We start from the raw sequence: 23,420 nt of genomic DNA on the forward strand, positions 1-23,420 counted from the left end.
AGAAAAAAGTGATTCATAACTTTTTCATTAAACAATTTTAAATCAATCGTGATTTTTAGAAAATTCAAAAATCGACTGAAAATCATTAAAAAATGATTAATAGGAAAATAATTTAAAATCAATTTTTATTAAGAAATAGTAAAAAGTATATAATTTAGAATAACAGCAAAAATCTTTGTTCACTTAAATTTTTATCAAATCGATTTTTCTAAAAAAAAATTCTAAAAGCTTTTGTAAATCCATACGTTTTAATTGCAAAATAAAGTAAATATCAAATTTCAGATTTTATATAATGAAAACTTTCAATCGCATCTAAACACCTAAAATCGGCTATGAATTTTATAATAGCGCTTAAATTAAAGAAGTATGTAAGTTTGATAATCGCTTTTATTTTTTAACAAAATTTGAAATAGGAAATAGCGAAAATTGTAAATAACTCATATTATCTTAAAACAATTAAATAATAATCCAATTGACAAAATAATGAACATGTGTATGTATACAATCATATTTTTTCCAAACACTATTACATGAATTTTAGCAAATTTTTTATAAAATATACACTTTTCACATTTATTTTGATTTGTATTATTGTGATAGAATTGGACCGATTTTTAAGAATTATATGAATATCTATCAAAAATTTTAAAAAATAAAACTATAGTAAAGCTCATTTTTGTCGACTTCAAATCGATTAATTTTTGAAAATTAATTTCATCACATACAAATTGATTATAAATCAAAAACGAAAGAAATTTCCTGATCAAACATTGAAAACCTTTACAATCAATACTTCTCCTTCATTTACTAAGATTTACTACATTTCTTCCTGTTAAGCTTTCACAAAATTTGTTATTTTATTTCTTTTTATTCTTTTTTTTCTAAAAAAAAGCTTTCACTTTAAAAATCAGCAAAAGTTATTCTTCCAAGTTTCTCTTTATTGCTGCAATTGGTTAAAAAAAAGCTTTTAACTCTCTATGTAAAATGCTAATCAAATTGAATAATATCCCTTTCAACCTTCCTTAAAACATATTACTTAATAATTTATTTCCATTTTTGTTGTTATGTATTTATCTAAAGTTTAGATAAATACATAGATTCTTAAGATTAGATTCTAAACATAAGCTTATAGTCGCCTGCTGCATCTCCTCTCTTCTCCTACTACAAAAGATAAACCGCTCCTTCTTCATTTATTAAAACGAACGAGCGCACGATACGAACAACTCGAAACGGTTAAAATCCGCCATTTAATTTTTCACAACTTTAAACACTATTTTCAAACACTTTTAGTTAATAGTTTTTAAAAATGTTCACAAACACTTAATAATATTTCTATATAAAATTCTTGTATTATTTCTTTGTATTTCAATAATAAATCGCGTTAAAAGAGGACACTATACCGAACCGACTGAACCGTGTGACAACTGAACTTAAACTGCAAACTATGACAAGTGAAGAAAAACTATTTACAACCAACTAACGAGTGTTCATGTGCAGCTAACTGCAGAGAAAGCTTAGTCTAAGTTAGTTGCATCGGTATGCGTTTAAATAGTGAGAGATATTTTAATGGGCATGCGCATTATTAGATGGAAGAATTTTATTCTACACTACTATGTGTATGTATTTTTGGAAGATTTAATTCTAACGAGTCTGCTCTAAATGGTTTGAAGTTTTTGTAAATATATATGTCTGTATCAAAATGAGGAGAATAGGAAACTTTTTGCGTTAACTTTAATATATGAGAGGAAGAATATTAGTTCCATATGTAACTTTATGAGAGTAAATTCTTATCAGCCTGTATCTTATGTACAAAAATGATTCTTTGTAAATGAAAATAATATTTTTTTACTTTCGTTTATTTATTTTAATTAATTTGTTTTAAGAAAAAAATAATCAAACATATATATTTAACCAATATTTCCAAGTTTTAAATTGCATTTGAGAAAATGGTAGAATAAAGAACGATTCTAAATATTACAAGAAATATGTGAGATTTGAGCAAAATCAATTTTTTTGAAAATTTTTAGATATTAAATAGAAAAATATTTATAAAATCTTAAAAAATTGTATTAATGCGCGCAAAAGTTATGTAAGGATTATGAGCACATGTTCAAATAGTTACCGCAAATTAAATACATATTTCAGAAAATACACTGATAAGTTAAAAATGTAATTTTCATATTTTTTTAAATAGCAAAAAACTAAGAAATGAAAAAATCGAAAAATCAATAAATTATTAAATTTTGCTAAAATAATAAAAAAGCATTTATTACTGAAAAGCTTGTAATAAATAAAGCTCTAATTGAAAAAAATATTAAAATTTTTACCACTTATATTTTGCTATTAAACCATTTGTTAAGAAATCTAAAAGAACGCGCAAATTGAGAAAAATAGTGATAAATGTCAAAACTATTTTTTTCTTTAACAAACTTTAAATAACACTCCGATTAAGAAAACAAAGAAAATTGCCATGAATATAAATATTTTCTATTAAATAATAAACTACTGTTTTTAGCCCCTTTAAATATCAATTTTATTCAACAAAAATCTAAAATCGTTGGTGATATTTAAATAATGATTTAATAAAAAATAATAAACATTTCTCTCAAATTCTTCACCAAATATTGCTTTACTCACTAAAAATCGATCGATTAAAGAAAATACGACAAAAATAGGTTTGTAAATTTTTTTTGTTTATGTTTATATGAAAGGACGTAGGTCATTAAATAAAGCACTTGTCTTACCAATCGACATTTTTAGAATTGGTTTTACATAATGTATTATTATATTTTCAATAAATAAAATCCATAGATGAAAATAGAATTAGCTGGTTAAAAACTTGTCAATTGAAAAACAAAGAAAATCTATGATCACTTCCTAAGTAACGCTCCAATTCAGAAAATATTTAAGTTCTACAATCACTTAACTATTCGATAAAAAAAAATGTATACTAAAACAGAAAAACTACTATAGATCTTAATATAGCGCTTAAATTAAGAAAATAACTAATTTTATTCGATTACTTTTATTTAAAAAAAATATTAACCATTTCTATAGAAGGAACCTAAACTCTGTCCTCTTTATATAAGATTTTTTAATAAAAAAGGTTTTGGTTACGATTTAAAATAACAATTAATGTAAAATATAAATTTAATTTCTTAAATTTTTCCCGTTTCCGTTAAGGAAATTTATAATTTAATTTATTTCTTTTGTTTGTTTTTAAGATTAAGCTTTCACTAAAATATCAGCAATAGAGTTTTTTTTCTTTCCTGTTGTTGTTGGTTAATAAAAAGCTTTTACTCTTTGCTATAATACAAGTCATATTAAAAATACCCCTTTTTACTAATGTTACATTTTCCTTACTTTAACCTTTTCCCTTCTTTATTGTTGTTATTTATCTAAACATAAGCTAATACTCGCCTCTCTCTTTTCCTATTGCAAAAAATAAACCGCTCCTTCTTCAATTATTAAAACGAACGAGCGCACGATACGAACAACTCGAAACGGTTAAAATCCGCCATTTAATTTTTCACAACTTTAAACACTTTTTTCATAAACTTCAAGTTAATATTTTTTAAAAATTCTTTCAGATAAATGTTCACAAACACTTAATTAACATTTTTATATAAAATCCTTTTATTATTTCTTATTATTTCAATAATAAAACGCGTTTAAAGAGGACATTACTCCGAACCGACTGAACCGTGTGACAACTAAACTTAAACTGCAAACTATGTTAAGTGAAGAAAAACTATTTGCTACCAACTAACGAGTGTTCATGTGCATTGGTATGCGTTTAAATAGTGAGAGATATTTTAATGGGCATGCGCATTATTAGATGGGAGAATTTTATTGCTCTTCTATATGTATGTGTTCTTGGGAGATTTAATTCTAATGCGTTTGCCCCTTAAAGATGTGAAGCTTATATACATATGTATGTATTTGCGAAAATGAGAGGAAATAATTTTCTTAACATTAAGAAATGAGGGGTATTTATACATGGGAGAATATTTTCGCTCTAATGACATTTCAGTCGTATTATTTATTGTGAGCCTGCCCCTTTATCTTATTTCTGTATGAAAATCAGAGGAAAAGGAAACTTTTTGCGAATTCTGTTTCCTTTGGAATTGAATGTAAATGAATCTAATTTTATAGCAAACACTTAATAAACGCTTCAGGTTAAGTAAAATGGAATTTAATTTTATATTAATTGATAAAATTCTAAAAAAATATCTGAAACTATTTATATTTGGTAATATCACTTGTATCATTATTTTATTTTTAATAAAAAATCTATGATTACTCGTGATTTCTAAAAAAAATTATATTTTTATATAGAAAATTAAAAATTATTTAATAGGAAAAAAGTCAAAAATCTATTTTCTTTAGAAACAATAAAAACTATATAATTTACAAGAACAATACAAATTATTGATCTCTAAAATGTTCATCAAATATTTTATTATTTAAAAAAATTTAGATGTTAAAATAACACAACATGTATTTAAGAAATTAAGGAAACTATACATCTTTAAATGACATTGTAATTGAATAAAAATTGAAAATCTATTAACAAGTAAATTTGTCATCAAAAATTGATTTCTATTTGAAAAATCAAAAATTTATGTATTTAAAATATACAATTACCTGAAGAACCTTAAAGAATTCTTTAATTAAAATAATACCAAAAGTTTATATAAATTCAGTTTTTCATGAACAATCGTTTTTAATGGAAGACATTAACGAAAATTGTAAATAACTCATATTTTCTATCTTAAAACAATTTGTATAATAGGATCATAAATTCTGCTAGATATTCCTTAATAACGACTCAATTGACAAAATAAGGAACATATATATGCTAAACATAATCGTATTTTTTCCAAATACTATTATATGTATTTTATTAAATTTTATATAAAATATACACTTTTCAAATTTATTTAGATTTGCAGTATGTGATGGAATTCGATCGATTTTAAAGGATTTTATGAATTTCTATTAAAAAAATGTAAAAAAATTAAACTATAAAAACAGTATAAATTAAATGACATAAAAAATGTCTTTTGCGATTTCAAATTGATTTATTTTTGAAAATTAATTTCATCACATACATAATTGATTATAAATCAAAAACATAAGAAATTCAAAAATTAAAAACTTTACAAACAAAGCTTCTATCACTTTAATATTTCCCCTTTAGTTGCGAAGATTTATTACATTTCTTCCTCTTAAGCTTTCACAAAATTTGTTGTTTTATTTTTTTATTGTTTGTTTCTAAAAAAAAAAGCTTTTAATTAAAAAATCAGTAAAAATTATTATTCCAAGTTTCTCTTTTTGCTGCAATTGGTTTTCCAAAAAGCTTTTAACTCTCTAAAATACTATCCCTTTTTACTTTACATTAAACTTACTCTAAACCGATTAATAGCTTATTTCCCTTCTTTGTTGTTGTTATTTATCTAAACATAAGCTAATACTCGCCTGTTGAATCTCCTCTTTTCTCCTATTGTAAAAGCTAAACCGCTCCTTCTTCATTTATTAAAACGAACGAAACGCATGGCACGAACAACTCGAAACGGTTAAAATCCGTCATTTAATTTTTCACAACTTTAAACACTTTTTCATAAACTTCTAGTTAATATTTTTTAAAAATTCTTTCAGATAAATGTTCACAAACACTTACTTAACATTTTTATATAAAATTCTTTTATTATTTCTTATTATTTCAATAACAAAACGCGTTTAAAGAGGACACTATACCGAACCGACTGAACCGTGTGACAACTAAACTTAAACTGCAAACTATGTTAAGTGAAGAAAAACTATTTGCTACCAACTAACGAGTGTTCATGTGCATTGGTATGCGTTTAAATAGTGAGAGATATTTTAATGGGCATGCGCATTATTAGATGGGAGAATTTTATTGTTCTTCTGTATGTTTGAATTTTTTGGGAGATTTAATTCTAATGCGTTTCCCCTTTATAGATATAAAGTTTAAATACATATGTATATATGTATGTATGTATGTACGAAAATGAGTGGATATAATTTTCTTAACTTTAAGAAATGAGGGGTATTTTTATATGGGAGAATATTTTTGCTCTATATGACTTCTCAGTAGAGTTATTTATTGTAAGCCTGCCCCTTTATCTTATTTCTGTATTAAAATCAGAGGAAAAGGAAACTTTTTTCGAATACTGTTACCTCTGGAATTGAATGTAAATGAATCTAGTTTTATAGCGGACACTTAATAAACGCTTCAGGTTAAAATGGAATTTAATCTTATAATAATTGATAAAATTCTAAAAAATACTACTAATCATCTAAAATCTACTAGGTATTCTAAAATAACGCTTAGGAAATAGCGAAAATTGTAAATAACTCATATTTTCTATCTTAAAACAATTTGTATAATAGGATCATAAATTCTGCTAGATATTCCTTAATAACGACCCAATTGACAAAATAAGGAACATATGTAGGCTAAACATAATAGTATTTTTTCCAAATACTATTACATGAATTTTATTAAATTTTCTATAAAACATACACTTTTAAAATATATTTTGGTTTGCAGTGTGTGATTTTAAAGAATTTTATGAATTTCTATTAACAAAAAAATGTAAAAAAAACTATAAAATCAATATAAATTTAATAATATAACAAGTGGCTTTTGTCAATTTCAAATCGATTTATTTTTGAAAATTAATTTCATTACAAACATAATTGATTATAAATCGAAAACATAAGAAATTTCCTGATCAAACATTTAAAACTTTACAAACAAAGCTTCTATCACTTTAATATTTCCCCTTTACTTGCTAAGATTTATTACATTTCTTCCTGTTAAGCTTTAACAAAATTTGTTAATAACCGATTAATAACTTATTTCCCTTTTTTGTTGTTGTTATTTATCTTAACATAAGCTAATACTCGCCTGTTGAATCTCCTCTTTTCTCCTATTGTAAAAGCTAAACCGCTCCTTCTTCATTTATTAAAACGAACGAGCGCACGATACGAACAACTCGAAACGGTTAAAATCCGCCATTTAATTTTTCACAACTTTAAACACTTTTTTCATAAACTTCTAGTTAATATTCTTTAAAAATTCTCACAGATAAATGTTCACAAACACTTAATTAACATTTTTATATAAATTTATTTTTTTATTTCTTATTATTTCAATAATAAATCGCGTTTAAAGAGGACATTATACCGTACCGACTGAACCGTGTGACAACTGAACTTAAACTGCAAACTATGACAAGTGAAAGAAAACTATTAGGTTCCAACTAACGAGTGTTCATGTGCAGCTAACTACAGAGAAAGCTTATTTTAAGTTAGTTGCATCGGTATGCGTTTAAATAGTGAGAGATATTTTAATGGACATGCGCAGTATTAAATGCAAGAATTTTATTACTCTACTACTTAAATGTACATACATAATATGTATTACATATGTATGTATTTTTTGAAGATTTACATAATTCTAACGAGTGTGCCTCTAATTGGTTAGAATTTACAGAAACTATGTATCAAAATGAGAGGATGAAACTTTTTGCGAATACTTATTCGTTAACTTTATGTAACTTCAGGAGAGTTAATTCTTATCAGTCTGTATCTTATGTACGAAAATGAGAGGAAAAGGAAGCTTTTTAAAAAACTATTTTCTTTGTAAAAAAATTCATTTGTTTAAAGAGAAAATGATAATAAAAACTATATATTTAACCAATAATTCTAAGTGTCAAACTGGATTTTTGAAAATTGTAAAATAAAGAACGATTTAAAATATTACAAAAATATGTGAGATGTAAGCAGAATCAAAATTTAAAAAAAATAGGATTTTTTCAAAAACATGTTAAATGGGAAAATAATTACAAAATCTTAATTAATTGGATTAATGCGTGCAAAAGTTATAGAGAATTCAAATAATAATACCATAGAAAAAAATTAATTTAAACAAGATTTACATTAATTGTTAATAAAACTAATAAATCTTTTTAGAACCATAATAATGCTTAAATTAAGAAAATAGCAAAATATTTTCATTATAAGTCAACTTTTATATAAAAAACCTAAAATCATCATTAGATCCTTAAATAACTATTCGATTAAGAAAATCTGTCATAACTTCATTTTCTAAGGAATATCAACATTTTTATTTAAAATATACCATCAGTTGTACAACCTTAAACATTTCTCCAATTAAGAGAATAGAAAAAAATATGTGATAATTTAACAATTTCAATGAAATAGATTTTAATATAAAAAATCTGAAAGTTAATTTTTTTTAAATTAAATAAAAAATAGTTATAACTGAAAAGCTTATAATAAAGCTCAAGTTGAAAAGAAATTATGAAAATCGTTTACCACATATATTTTGCATTTAAACAGACTTTTTATAAGAAATCTAAAATCAGCTGTAGGTCTTTAAAGAACGCATAATTTAAGTAAAATAGAGTAAATTTGAAAGGACTAATATTATAAACCAACAATTTTTTTCTCTTGAAAAACCTAAAGTCGTCAACACATTTTATATACAACTCCGATTAAGAAAACAAAAAAAAATTCCCATAAATATAAATATTTTCTATTTAATTAAAAAAAAAAGTGAAGTACTGTTTCTAGTCGCTTTAAAAATCAATTTAATTCAAGAAAAACTACAGTATTTTTCATTAACAATAATAATGAAAATTTTCACTCAAATTATTTAAAAAATATTGTTTTTCTCACTAAAAATTGATCTATTTAAGAAAATATCAAAAAAAAAATATGTTCACAAAAATGTTTCATCAAAAACAATTTTTTTGTATGAGTAGACGTAGATCATTAAATAAAGCACCGCCAAGAGTTTAGCTAAAAATCACTTAAATTTTCAAAAAATACATGAATATTTCTTTATAAACGAGTCAATTGAAAAATAAATAAAATCTGTGATCACTTCTTAATGAACGTTCCAAATTAGAAAATATTAAAAACCTGCAATCTCTTAAGTATTCTATCGAAAAATGTAAAAAAGTAGCAAAATTTGTTGAATAAATCTATTAAAAAAATTTTTTGATGAGGAATCTAAACTCCTTTAAAAACGCTCCAATTGACAAAGTAATGAACATATTGATTATAACGATATATAAAACCTAATAAATTTTTTGATCCAACATTTATAAACCTTTATTCCCATTGGGGAATTTTATTACTTTTTTTAGTTAAAATGTAAAATATTTATTTAATGACTTAAACATTTCCCGTTTCCGTTTAAGAAATTTGTTTGTTATTTTTTTAATGATTTCTTTGGTTTGGTAAAAAAAAAGCTTTCACTAATATATCAGCAAGAGAGTTTTCCTAAGTTTCTCTTTTATCTTTCCTGTTGTTGGTGGTTAATAAAAAGCTTTTACTCTTTGCTAAAATGCAAGTCATATTAAAATAAAAATACCCCTTCTTACTAACGATTTTCTTACTTAAAAGTTTAAATCGATTTATTAGTTATTTGCTTTCCTGTTGTTGTTATTTATCTTAACATAAGCTTATACTCGCCTGTTGCATCTCTTAAATATTAAATATTTCAGAAAATACAATGATAATTTAAAGATGTAATTTTCATATTTTTTAAATAGCAAAAAACTAAAAATTGGAGAAAAAATTCGAAAAATTTGGGATAAAAAATAATAAAAAACTGGAATCACTCATATTTTCTATCAAAAATCGGTTTTTATATAATATTTGTAAAATCGTTTTAGAACCTTAATAATGTTCAAATTGAGAAAATAGCAAAATATTTTCATTATAAATCAAATATGAAAAACCAAAAATCATCATTAGATCCCTGAATACTTCTTCATTTAGGAAAATCTGTTATAACTATATTTTTTAATGAAAATTCACTTTTTTATGTAAAACATAAAAACAGTGGTAGAACCTAAAACATTTCTCCAATTAAGAGAATAGCAAAAAAACATGATATCATTTAAAAATTACTATCAAATAGATTTTAATATTAGAAATATGAATGTTAATAAAAAAAACTGTTATCACTGAAAAGCTTGTAATAAAGATCAAATTAAAATTTAAAAATTATGAAAATCTTTTTCCACATATATTTCACAATTTTACAGACTTTTTATAAGAAATCTCTAAAATCTGCTGTAGGTCTTTAAAGAACGCACAAATTGAGAAAATTAGTGCAAATTTGGAAGCTCTAATATTTTAAAGCATAAATTATTTTTGTTTTCTTAAAAAACCTAAAGTCTTCAACAAATTTAAATAGTCCGATTAAGAAAACAAAAAATATTGCCATGAATATAAATATTTTCTATTATTGCTTTTTAGTAAAAATCGATCCATTTAAGAAAATATAAAAAATAAAATAATCAGCTGCTTAAAAACACGTCAATTGAAAAATAAAGAAAATCTGTGATCTTAAGTAACGCTCCAATTTTGAAAAAAAAATTTTACTAAAACTGGAAATCGACTATAGATCTCAAAATAGCGCTTAAATTAAGATAATAGTTAATTTATTTGATTACTTCTATTTTTCACAAAAAAAAAACAAATTATTAATCATTTGTATAGGAGGAACCTAAACTCTCCTAGATATCCTTTAATTACGCCCCAATTGAGAAAGTAATGAAAATATCGCTTATAAAGATATTACTTTATTAAGTTAAAATATCTAAAACAGAAGCATTTCTCAGTTTTTAAATTAACAATTAATTTAAAATATGAATTTAATTTCATAAATTTTTCCAGTTTCCGTTAAGAAAATTTATAATTTAATTTATTTCTTTTGTTTGTTTTTAAAAATAAGCTTTCACTAAAATATCAACAATAAAGTTTTTTAAGTTTCTTTTTTTCTTTCCTGTTGTTGTTGGTTAATAAAAAGCTTTTACTCTTTGTTAAAATACAAGTCATATTAAAAATTCCCCTACTTACTAATGTTGCATTTTCCTTAACATTAGTATGATTTATTAGTTATTTCCCTACTTGTTGTTAATTATCTACACATAAACTTATACTCGCCTTTTGCATCTCCTCTCTTCTCATTTTGCAAGAGATAAACCCCTCCTTCTTCATTTATTAAAACGAACGAAACGCTCGGCACGAACAACTCGAAACGGTTAAAATCCGCCATTTAATTTTTCACAACTTTAAACACTTTTTTCATAAACTTCTAGTTAATATTTTTTAAAAATTCTTACAGATAAATGTTCACAAACACTTAATTAACATTTTTATATAAAATTCTTTTATGATTTCTTATTATTTCAATAATAAAACGCGTTTAAAGAGGACATTACTCCGAACCGACCGAACCGTATGACAACTGAACTAAAACTGCAAACTATGACAAGTGAAAGAAAACTATTAACTACCAACTAGTAAGTGTTTATATGCAATTAACTTTTTTTTAAGTTAATTGCATTGGTATGCGTTTAAATAGTGAAAGATATTTTAATGAGCATGCGCATTATTAAATGAGAGAATTTTATTGCTGTACTAGGTATATGTATGTTTTTTTAGGAGGTTTAATTCTAATGAGTCTTCCCCCTTAAATATTTAATATGGAGATAAATCCAATGAAAACTTTTTTAAAGTTAGTTGCTTTGGTATGCGTTTAAGTGGTGAGAGATATTGTAATGGGCATGCGCATTATTAGATGAGAGAATTTGAATGTTTTTCTTTATGTGTATATTTGGCTGATTTAATTCTAACGAGTTTTCCCCTTAAAGATTTCAGGTTTATGTACTTATGTTTGTATATACGAAAATCAGGGGAAAATGAGACTTTTTACAAATACTAATTCCCTTACTTTAAATAATGAGAGAAAAAAAATATAATTTTTTGGGAGAATGCGAAAATGTGAGGAAAAGGAAGCTTTTGTAAAATACTATTTCCTTCGCAATAAAATTTCATGTTTTTTTAACAAACTTTTTAGAATCAAAATCCTATAAGAATATTATAGATCGACTAGGTATATATCTCGGTTGTCACTTCAGTTGCTTTACCAGTTGCCAAAATAATGTGAATTCTAGACATTTTTAAACAATAGCTTCGAAACTAAAAATTTAGAGGCCAAAAACAGAGCACGGAAATTGAAGTCAAGTTTTATAAAAAAAATATTCTTGCTGCATAATGGATGACGAAACGTATGTTCTGGCAGATTTTTCGCAACTTCCAGGTCAAAAGTTTTATGTTGCTGATGCTCGAGGGAATGTTGAAGAAAAGTTTAGGACCCAAAAGCAGACAAAATTTCCCAAAAGGTTCTTGGTATGGCAAGCAATATGCAGTTGCGGCAAAAGAAGCCAATCATTTTGTAACAAATAAATACCGAAATTTACATCAAGGAATGTTTACAAAAAAGGCTGCTTCCATTCATAAGACTTCATAATGTGTCCACTTATTTTTGGCCTGACTTGGCATCCTGTCACTATGGTAAACAAGCCCTTGAGTGGTACAAGAACAATAATGTGGTATTTGTACCAAGAGAGGCAAATCCTCCAAACTGCCCGGAGCTAAGGCCAGTGGAGAGATATTGGGCTCTTGTTAAAAGAGAATTGAAGAGTACAAAAAAGGTGTCCAAAAGTGTGGTAGATTCTAAATGGAGATGGACTACATGTTCCAGCAAAGTGACAGAAAGCACTATAAAAACGTTAATGGAAGGGTTTCCGAAAAGGGTTCAAAATTTCATCATTAGTGATTAAAACTATAAAAATATTTTTTTTTTGTAAATTGTAATAATAATTTGAATCAAATAAAAAAACAATAAAGCTGTAAGTTTAGTGGTTTCTTTTTTATAAACATATATGTATGTTAAGAATTTTTCGATCTCACTCCTTATGTATAAAGTTTCCAATTAATGAATGTTTTATCGAATAAATTAATACTTATTCAAGATGTTTTCTGTTGATCTAAACCATTTATAGACTGAAATCATATTCTTTGTTGGAAGCTGATAACGCAACTGAAGTTCGACCCATTAATTTATTTTAAGAGAAAAAGAAATTAACAATATGTATACATATTTAACCAATAATTCCAAGTTGGGTACTGCATTTATGTAAATTGGAAAAACAAAAAATGAGAAAAAAAACTGACCATAACAAAAACTTAATATTTATATGACAAGTCTAAAACCAATTTACGAACCAGTTAAGAAAACTATAACAAATTGTGTGATCACTAAAACATTCTATAAAAAAACAATTATTTTTCTATGAAAAACTCAAAATCATCAAAGAAAATCTGTTGTCCACTTAAAATCCTTTTGGATCTTAGAAATCTAAAATTTCCTTAAGTTATTAAAAAAACAATGATCCAATTGATAACACAGTGAAAATGAGTGATCTAAAATTTATTATTAATTAATAAAAATTAAGGAGAAAACATTAAAATATGTGATACTTTTATGTGAAAAATAGAAGCGAAAAAGAGGTAGAATTTACTCCATGGAAGTGCTGAAAAAGACGTGAAGAAGTTACGATCTTAACACAGGCTTGTCATATTTGATTTGATTCCAAATTCACTACATCGGAAGGTATTCTCAGGAAGTAATTTGTATGTTCATTTATTTTGAAGTTATTAGGAAGTGAAATTGTAGTATTATAGAATACAACTAATTTGACTCAAATAATATTAGCATAAATAAATTTATCAATTAACTCGAAAATAAAATTGGTTAAAGCCTCTGGTACCGACTTGCTAGTCTGACAGACACCAAAAAATCAGAAAAAAATTGATTTTTTCAATTTGTACCTTGTCAATAAACACTGTTTAACATGCATTGTCGTATCGAAGTTGAAAAATTTTATAAAAAAATAACAACCTGGGCCCTTAAACCATATACAGAAATAGATAAAGTAGGTTTCCAAAATAGATTCTAGAAAATATAAGCTAAAGCTTGTTTTTAAAAAGAAACTTTTACATTCCAACTAAAATAACAAAAACAATATTTTATTCTAAATCACTCTAATATTTCCTATTTTATTACGTAATATTTAAAACTATTTCCTTTCCTGTTTATGTTGGTTTTCTAAAAAGCTCTACCTAAACTAACAACCAAAATAAAAACTACCCCTTTAACTTAACATTTCTTATTCTCCTTCCACTTGTTGTTTTATTTATCTAAACAAAAACTTTTACTCACCCATTCACTTTTCTCCTTCTTTTTCTCCTTCAAAGAAAAACCGCTTCATGTTAAGTTATCAAAACAAACGAGCGCACGACACGAACAACTCGAAACGGTTAAAACCGGCCATTTAATTTTTCACAACTTTAAACACTTTTTTCAAACACTTCTAGTTAATATTTTTTAAAAATTCTTACAGATAAATGTTCACAAACACTTAATTAACATTTTTATATAAAATTCTTTTAACTTTTCTTATTATTTAATTAATAAAACGCGTTTAAAGAGGACACTACTCAAGAACCGACCGAACCGTGTGACTGCTGAAATGAAACTAAAATGTGCAACAGATTTAAAATGCAAAGAGAGCTTTTGTTGTTGGTAAATGTTCTTATTAGCTAGTAAAAGAACAGAAAGAGAGTGAAAGTGAAGTTAACTATTGAGTATTAGCAAGGTGTTTTTTTGTAAGTGGAGAACCTTTTATTGTCATTGTTTTTAATAGGGACTTTGACAGTTATAATGTACTAATGAGTATGTGACAAACGTTAATTTGCATATTAACATGCATTTGCATAAATACTGCTAAATTGGGAGTAAGTATATAAAAAATGTAAGGAGATGCCAGATGGATAAATGTTTATTTTGTAAGCGGGATTTATCTCTTTTAGGATTAATGCTTTAATAGACTAGACTATATACTAGACTACAGACTAGACTATAGACTAGACTATAGACTAGACTATAGACTAGACTATAGACTAGACTATAGACTAGACTATAGACTAGACTATAGACTAGACTATAGACTAGACTATAGACTAGACTATAGACTAGACTATAGACTAGACTATAGACTAGACTATAGACTAGACTATAGACTAGACTATAGACTAGACTATAGACTAGACTATAGACTAGACTATAGACTTGAATATGTTTTATATTAGAATATAGACTAAGCTAGACTAGGTAGTAAATTCAAAATTATAAAATAATTTAGCACAAATAAAAAAAACTTTTTATGCATTGCTCTTTAGGTAGTTATTCTAATTACAATTGTATTTACGTCTGGCAACTCGCAAATTATTACTAAAGCCTTAACAGTGTTGGGCAAAGAATGTAAAAGAAAAATAAATTATTAAAACAGGTACTTTTGTAATAAGCTGACTGTGACAAAGTACTAATATTGATGACACAAAATTTAGAGAAAATAATTAAGTATATTTCAATATAATTAAATATATTTAGAATTGTTGTCATACAAGACAATTTAATTTATACTTTAAAATCTTTTATAACTGATCCATTTCAAATCCTTTTTCCAGCTGACAATTGTACCCCCGAAATGGGCAAGTTTTTATGTCGCAACAACATCACCTGTCTGCCCCTAGATAAAGCCTGTGATGGTATACCAGATTGTCCCGATCGTACCGATGAATCATTTCGCTGTACAGCTTCTAATAGTTGCAAAAATAAAACCTGTCCTCCTGCTTCAAAATGTCAAATGATGCCACAATCGGGTCCTGAATGTATATGTCCGAAAGGTTTTAAACATTCTCTATTAGAAGATGTATGCGTAGACATAGATGAGTGTTTGGAACAATATGGTGTCTGCAGTCAAACTTGTATTAATGCGCCGGGCACATATAGATGTACTTGTGATGAAGGTTATAGTTTAAGGGAAAACAATCGTACTTGTGAGGCACGAGGAGAAGAAGCTTTGCTATTGTATACTACACAGGTAACGGTAATGGGTGTTAATTTAAGATCCATGAGAGTGTATACAGTAGCAAAGAATCTGACCAAAGTTATTGGAGTGTCCTATAATGGGGAGCATATCTATTGGACAAATATACAGAATGAAGGTGAAAGTATTGTTAAGGCAAATCCGGATGGTTCACAGCAAGAAATTCTGCTGACATCGGGATTAGATGCTCCCGAAGATTTGGCAGTAGATTGGCTAACTGGTAGGGGATTTTTTAAGGGTTTTTAAAATAAAAAAAATATTTTAATTGATTTTGGTTTTAAGGCAACATTTACTTTTCGGATAATGTTATGCATCATATAGCCGTTTGCTCAAATGATGGTCACTTTTGTACAGTTTTGGTAACCGATGATGTTCATCAGCCTCGTGGTGTGGCCTTATGGCCTCAACGTTCTCAAATCTTTTGGACTGACTGGGGTATTAATCCCATGATAGCGCGAGCTTCTATGGATGGCACCAATTCTATGCGTTTGGTAACCGAAAAAATTCATTGGCCCAATGGTATTGCTTTGGATATGTATAATGATCGTGTCTATTGGGTAGATGCAAAAATGGCCACCATTGAAAGTGTACGTACAGATGGCACTGATCGTAGAATGGTCTTGGAAGAAATTCTCAAACACCCATATGGTTTGGCCATATTTGAAGATTATATTTATTGGTCAGATTGGGGCACAAAAAGTATTCATGCTTGTAATAAATTTACCGGAAAAGATCATAAAGTTGTAACGAAAGATCGCACGATATATGCTGTACATATTTATCATTCGGCAAAGCAAAAGAAAATTTCACATGCTTGTGAGAGGGCTCGTTGCTCTCATTTGTGTTTGTTGGCAGAGAAAAATAGTTTTTCGTGTGCTTGTCCTGATGGCATGCAGTTGGGGCCTGATCAGTTACGTTGCATGAAAACTCACAAGAAACAGCGTTTGTTTTTGGGTGTCAAAGGTAATTTACTGGAAATGGAGCATACCACCTTTGGTCGTCATACCATTACGACGACTCATAAACTGGACATGTTTATTCATGAATTGGCTTATAATAGTGTTAATAATACCGTGTTTGTGGCCGATAATTTCCAGAAAGTTATCTGCGAAGTTGACTTGCAAAGTAATGTGGTAAGAACTTTGGTGAAGGGAAATTTGGGAAATGTCACAGGATTGGCTTTTGGTAAGTAACGAGTGTGGAATTAGATATTTAAAGATTTTTAATTTTTTTGGTTTTTAATTTCCAGATCATTTATCCTACAATTTATATTGGAGTGATTCCGAAAGACATGTAGTAGAGGTATTGTCACTACAAACAAAACATCGAGCTATAGTGGCATTCTTTGCTGGAGTTGAAGCTCCTATTGGTTTGGCCATTATACCAGAAGATGGGTTAGTTATGGTTTAAGAGAACATAAATCAGATTTTCTATATTTTATCTTTTAATTTCAGTACCATGTTTATTGCCTTAAAAGCTCGCTATATTCATATCGATCAAAAATCTTTGAGTGGTCTCGGTGAACATTCTCATGTCTTTGAGGATGAGCTGGGTGATGATGACATTAAATTTGTTACCGATCATGAGACCAACACCTTGTACTGGGCCGATAGTGATTTGGGACGTATATCATTTTCAGATTATCGCAATTTACATGCTTATACCTTCCGTGGTCGCTTGAAGCGACCCTATTCCGTTGCCATAGTAGATGAAGATCTTTTCTGGACTGAACTCAAATCAAATACCATACACTGGACTCACAAGAGTAATATGGGACCTTTAAAGCGTTTCGATATAGAAGTCAATCGGGAACTATATACCACACATTCTTTACCTACACACATCCCGCTGGCGGCCAGCGTACCGGCACCAACTGCTGACCATCCTTGTCAAAATTGGAATGGTGGTTGTTCGCATGTTTGTGTTACATTGAGTAAATTTCTAGCGGGTTGCCTTTGCCCGGCTGGTTTGGTATTTAGAGATTCTACAAATCGCACTTGCATAGAGGCTTTGGATTGTGAATTCCGTTGTCGTTCGGGTGAATGTTTAACTTTATCACGAAGATGTAATAATCGTAAAGATTGCCCAGATGGTTCAGATGAGGAGGGTTGTGATTTGGATAAAAAACAGAAAACGAAAGTTGTATGTCCGGTAGGTAAGTTTACATGCCACAACGGGGAGCAGTGTTTGGAGGCCGATCAACGCTGTGACGGCAAGAAACAATGTCATGATGGCTCCGATGAGGATCACTGTGAACACTTTGGTAAGTTGAAAAGTTTTTTGGTTATAAAACTAGGAAAATTAATTGTAATTTATCTCTACATTTAGATAAATCCAAAAATTGCCATCGCCATCAGCACGTCTGCGACAATGGTAACTGTGTGGACTTTAGTGTTATGTGTGATGGTGTCAATGATTGTGGTGATAATTCTGATGAACAGAATTGTAAATTGGCTAAAGGTAAGGAGGCAAGTTTACGTCCAGTATGTGGCAAAGATATGTTTCAGTGTAATAGTGGCACATGCATTGCCAAATCTTGGGAATGTGATGGTAAAATTGATTGCTCCGATAGCTCTGATGAACATGATAAATGTGGTAGGTTTTGGCTATTAATTTGCTGTAACACTAACATCCTTAAATTTCGATGTATTTTATAGGCGTTAAGGATTGCCCTAGTGATATGCACAGATGCCTTTTGGGCCAGTGCATCGATAAACGTTTGGTGTGTGATGGTCATAACGATTGTGGTGACTATTCCGATGAACTTAATTGTGATTTGATAACGGGCAAAAAACGCAAAATGTCCTGTGGCGATGAGTTAAATCCTATGTATGAATGTCCTAGTGATTCCAATATTTGTCTGGAACTCTCTGCCAAATGCAATGGCACGGCCGAGTGTCCGCGAGGCGAAGATGAAGCAGATTGCGGTAACATGTGTAGCATTTATGAGTTTCGATGTAGGTCTAGTAAAGAATGCATACGCTCTGAATTTCGCTGTGACAATGAGAAAGACTGTGCTGATGGTTCAGATGAGGAGAATTGTGAAAGACACGGAGCTTGGAATGCTTCGGTGGGCGTACAAACACATGAAAAAGCTTGTGGTCCTAAAATGTGGGATTGTCGAGATGGTGGTTGCGTTGATGAGGCACGGGTATGTGATGGTTTCGACGATTGTGATACGGGAGCCGATGAGGGTCCTTTGTGTAAAACTGCCTGTAAGCCTTTGGCTGGAAAGGCGCCCTGTCAAAATAAGTGTAAAGCCACCCCTGCCGGAGCAGTTTGTTCCTGTTTTAGTGGCTACAAATTAGATACAGATCATCGTTCTTGTATTGACATCAACGAGTGTGAAGAACAAGATCCTTGTGCTCAAATATGTGAAAATAATTATGGTTCGTATAGATGTTCTTGTTATCCCGACTTTATGATGCGTCCCGATAAGGCCTCATGTAAATCAATTGAGAGTGAGAAATCCATATTATTTTCCACCTATGATGAGGTACGCAGCATGACCGAACAGCCCATAATGCTAAAAGTAGCTTGGAAAGCTAATGATACCAAAATAAATGGTTTTGATTTAAATGTTAGAACACGTAAGGCCTACTTTACCACCGATAATGAAAACATACTGTACAAAGTGGATGTGGATACGGGAGAGATTAAAGCTGCCTTAGAGCTGCCTATGCCGGGCAAGGTAGCAGTGGATTGGATAACAGGTAAGTGTTTAGTTGAAAGTACAATAAAGCGATTACATATTAAAAATACTCCTTTTCAGACAATGTCTATGTCATCAGCCGCTATCAAGTGTATGAGATTAAAGTCTGTTCCTTTACGGCCAAAATGTGTGGCACCATTTTAAAGGCAAAACCACGTGAAACTATTAAAACTCTCAGCGTAGATGCCTACAATAGACGTTTATTTTTCGTCGTAGTACAAACTCAAACATTTGGCTCTCATCGATCACGTATAGCTACTTCCAATTTGGATGGTAGTAAACGTGAGTACTTGCTGAACAAAGAAATGAGTTTCATTACCACCTTAGCCTGTGATCCTTACAAGAAAATGCTTTACTTTGCCGATTTGCATCAGAAGACCCTACAGGGTATTAGCTATCGTTCTGGAGCGAGAGGTATTCCCATTACTTTGCTACAAAAGGGAAATATCATTATGCATCCATCTGGTTTAACCTGGTATGAGAATCAAGTGTTTATTGTTAACCTAGGAGCTAAGGAATCCATACGTTGCTTTTTATATGGCTCAAGAAAATGTAAAGCCTTCAATTTAAATATACTAAATGCTGAGGATATACTTATAGATGGTGCCTCACGCCAGCCCATGAATCGTAATCCCTGCACCATGGCTAAATGTCGTGGCATGTGTGTACAAACTGAATTCAGCTATGAATGCATGTGCGGTGATTCCATAGTAAGTGAATCGAAACATTGTGATACCAACAATGAGATCACCTCCTCAGCATTACTTATACAACGTACCGCCCCCACTAATGAAGATCAGGGATCATCCCATATAACTGCAGTGGTTTGGTCACTGATTACCTTGCTGATCCTGCTACTCTGTGGCTTGGGGTATTTTTATTATCGTCGCAAACAGCAGGGACAACGTGATTTTATTCGTAACCTGCATTTCCAGAATCCATTGGCATCTTTCATACCACACAACGGCAGCAAAACAGGAACCCTGGACAGTGGACTCACCACAACCGGAACGGGCAGCTCATCGGGCACCACGGCTGCCTCATTCGAGGTCGAGAGGGAAAAGTTACACATTGGCTCATCAATTCAGAGATTTTTACGCGGCTCGTCGTCGTCGCATGGCTCGGAGATTTTGCTGGAAACCGCCAAGGTGGGTTTGCTAGTTATTCTACCCCTCTTACTTTTACTAATTCAAATTGTACTTTTATTTTTAATCATATTCTTTTGAAAAGCCCCATGAAGTATATGAAGTGGTCCCGGAGAAACAGCAACAACAGCAGTCACGACGACCCGAACAATCCCTCATACCGAATCTGTTGGTGGAAGATACCGAACACGATATCACCCTCGCAATTGGAGATTATGATGATGATGCGCGAGCCCGGCTTGTACCCTAGATGAATTGTAAATTTGTTAAAAATATTTTTATATTTATTTATAATTTTATGTAATAATATTATTTTATTTTTGTAAATTATTATAAAGCTTAGGTTATTTTGTTAAATGTAAATTATTTAAAAATTATTTAGTTAAATGTTATGTAATTTAGTGCATGTAAATATGTAAATAATAAAAAGTCATCGTAATTTCTCGAAAGAAAACGTTTTATTTCTTTTCTAACTTTATTCTGATAGATCTTCTAATGATATAAAAGTCCATGGTCCTCCTCAATTTAAGATGGAAAAACAGTCAGAAAGACAGAATGTTCTCCATTTCTTCTGGAACACTTGATTTTCTGATTCTAAAGTATTTTTAAAAAACAAAAGTTTCCCCCCAAAATACTCGGACTGGATCCGCGGCTATATTTAACTGTCAAAGTACATTTTAAATATAATTCACCCTTTTTTTATAAAACTAAAGTACCAACTCACTTACTACGTACAATGTCCCAAAACCCAACTTTATTTTCTTCCATTACTAGCACAATATACTGCGCATGTCTCTAAATTTATTATTCTCCTTAATTGCTAATGTTTCTCATTAATAGAGATGAAAAAGAATCTTCTCACCTTTAAGAAAACCAAGAGCAGTAATCTGCTTTATGACCACATTAAAATTCCTATGCACAATACACCTATAAGAACGATTTGACAGCAACTTAGTTAAGAAATACTTATACTAAGACAAGTTTAAGACAACATTTTGACAGTTGATTGCAATTAGTTATATTCTATTCTCACTTTATAATTATTCTCAGGAAAAAAGCTAGTGCGCATGTCTTAAAATAAATCGTCTCACTTACTAACATCTCTTAAAGAAATTTTATTAGTTTTCGCGCAATTTTCATACGGTTCGGTTGGTTCGGTTAATAGCTCCTGTAAAAATTATAAAATTTCATAGAAATAATTAAAAAACAATAAGTTTTTGAACTTTAATAACTTTACGAAGTGTTTTTCTATATAATTGTGAAAAAAAATCTATTCCAAAAGTTTAACAAAAACCTATAAAAAGTGTTAACAAATTCAGTCGGTCGTTGTGTATACTTCGTTTGTTCATTCGTTGTTATTTATAAAGGGGTAAGAGAGAAAGAAACGAGTGCTAAAATAAAGTGGTATGTTGTTGTTGTAAATTCTCCTACATAAATAGAAAACAAAAGTACTTGTTGAATCAAACGGTTAAGAAAAAGAGTACGAGGAAATTTGTGCATGTATGTGTGTATTTTTTTAAAAACCTATTTTGTTGTTGGTGTAGGTCAAGTAATTGTACTCTTTAATATTAGCTTTCTCTCAAGCTATTGCGCAGGTCATAATATAATATTTCTCAATTAGAAACATGACTTTTAAAGTATTAAAAAGTTAAATAGTGAAACTTCTTTATAAAAAGCTTTTAAAGCTTAATACGCAGCTGGGTTATGAATTCTAATTGGCCACAACTAAACAGGAATACCAATACAATAGCAAGTATTTTCTTATATAATGAGTTTAAGCTCTATTTTCTCTGTTAACAAATTTTAAAATCTCTAACTACTTTAATACTCTCGGAGAATTTTTTTCTTAGTTTTCGCGCAATTTTCATACGGTTCGGTTGATTTGGTTAATAGCTCTTGTAAAAATTATAAAATATCATAGAAATATTAAAAAAAACAATTAGTATTTGAACCTTAATAAGTTTACAAAGTGTTTTTCTATATAATTATATAAAAATTTATTTCAAAAGTTTAACAAAAACTAAGAAAAAGTGTTAACAAATTCAGCCCCTAATAGTCGACCAGTCGTTATGTTTCCTTCGTTTATTCATTCCTTGTTATTTTTATGTAGGGGTAAGAGAGAAAGGAACGAGTAATAAAGAAAAGTGGTATGTACTTGTTGTAAATTCCCCTACACAAATAGAAAAGTAATGAAATTGCAATAAGTACATGTGTGTATTAAAAAAACAAAAAAACATTTATTTTTGGTGTAGGTCAAGTAATTACTCTCCTTAAATTCTCTCTTTCTAAAGCTACTGCGCATGTCCCAATATAATATGTCTCATAAACAATGAGCTATGTATGTAGTGAACCTTCTTTTAAAGTTATATACGCAACTTAGATGTGAATTCTGATTGGCTGAAACTAAACAGGAATACCAATACAATAGCAAGTGTTTTATAATACATTGAGTTTAAGCTCTATTTTCTCCGTTAACAAATTTTAAAATCTCTAACTACTTTAGTACTCTCCGAAAAAATGTTTTCTTAGTTTTCGCGCAATTTTCATACGGTTCGGTTGGTTTGGTTAATAGCTCCTTTAAAAACTATTAAATTTCTTATAAATAATAAAAAACAATTAAGTTTTAAATAAAAGCAATTTAATAAAGTGTTTTTTTATTAATTAATTTAAAAATATATTTCAAAAGTTTAACAA

The 23,420-nt window shown here is 28.9% G+C and overlaps 1 protein-coding gene across 2 annotated transcripts in view; it reads left to right on the forward strand.

The window, feature by feature from the left end:
• The window catches only part of LOC111677412 (putative vitellogenin receptor), a 41,149-nt gene extending 20,091 nt beyond the window's left edge, over positions 1 to 21,058 (forward strand). Inside the window, exons 4-12 of one of the 2 annotated variants that reach the window (XM_023438529.2) lie at positions 15,448 to 16,089; positions 16,152 to 17,054; positions 17,119 to 17,263; positions 17,324 to 18,132; positions 18,198 to 18,464; positions 18,527 to 19,582; positions 19,642 to 20,452; positions 20,517 to 20,729; positions 20,812 to 21,058. In XM_023438529.2, the coding sequence (XP_023294297.2) occupies positions 15,448 to 16,089; positions 16,152 to 17,054; positions 17,119 to 17,263; positions 17,324 to 18,132; positions 18,198 to 18,464; positions 18,527 to 19,582; positions 19,642 to 20,452; positions 20,517 to 20,729; positions 20,812 to 20,980 (5,015 nt within the window). In that variant the 3' untranslated portion in view covers positions 20,981 to 21,058. Of the gene's footprint in view, positions 1 to 15,447; positions 16,090 to 16,151; positions 17,055 to 17,118; positions 17,264 to 17,323; positions 18,133 to 18,197; positions 18,465 to 18,526; positions 19,583 to 19,641; positions 20,730 to 20,811 lie in introns of both variants that reach the window. The other variant, XM_023438528.2, reaches the window with a different exon arrangement.
• The last annotated feature ends 2,362 nt before the right edge of the window (positions 21,059 to 23,420 follow it).

The sequence above is a fragment of the Lucilia cuprina genome, chromosome 3 (assembly GCF_022045245.1).
Source record: "Lucilia cuprina isolate Lc7/37 chromosome 3, ASM2204524v1, whole genome shotgun sequence".
Lineage (NCBI taxonomy): Eukaryota > Metazoa > Arthropoda > Insecta > Diptera > Calliphoridae > Lucilia > Lucilia cuprina.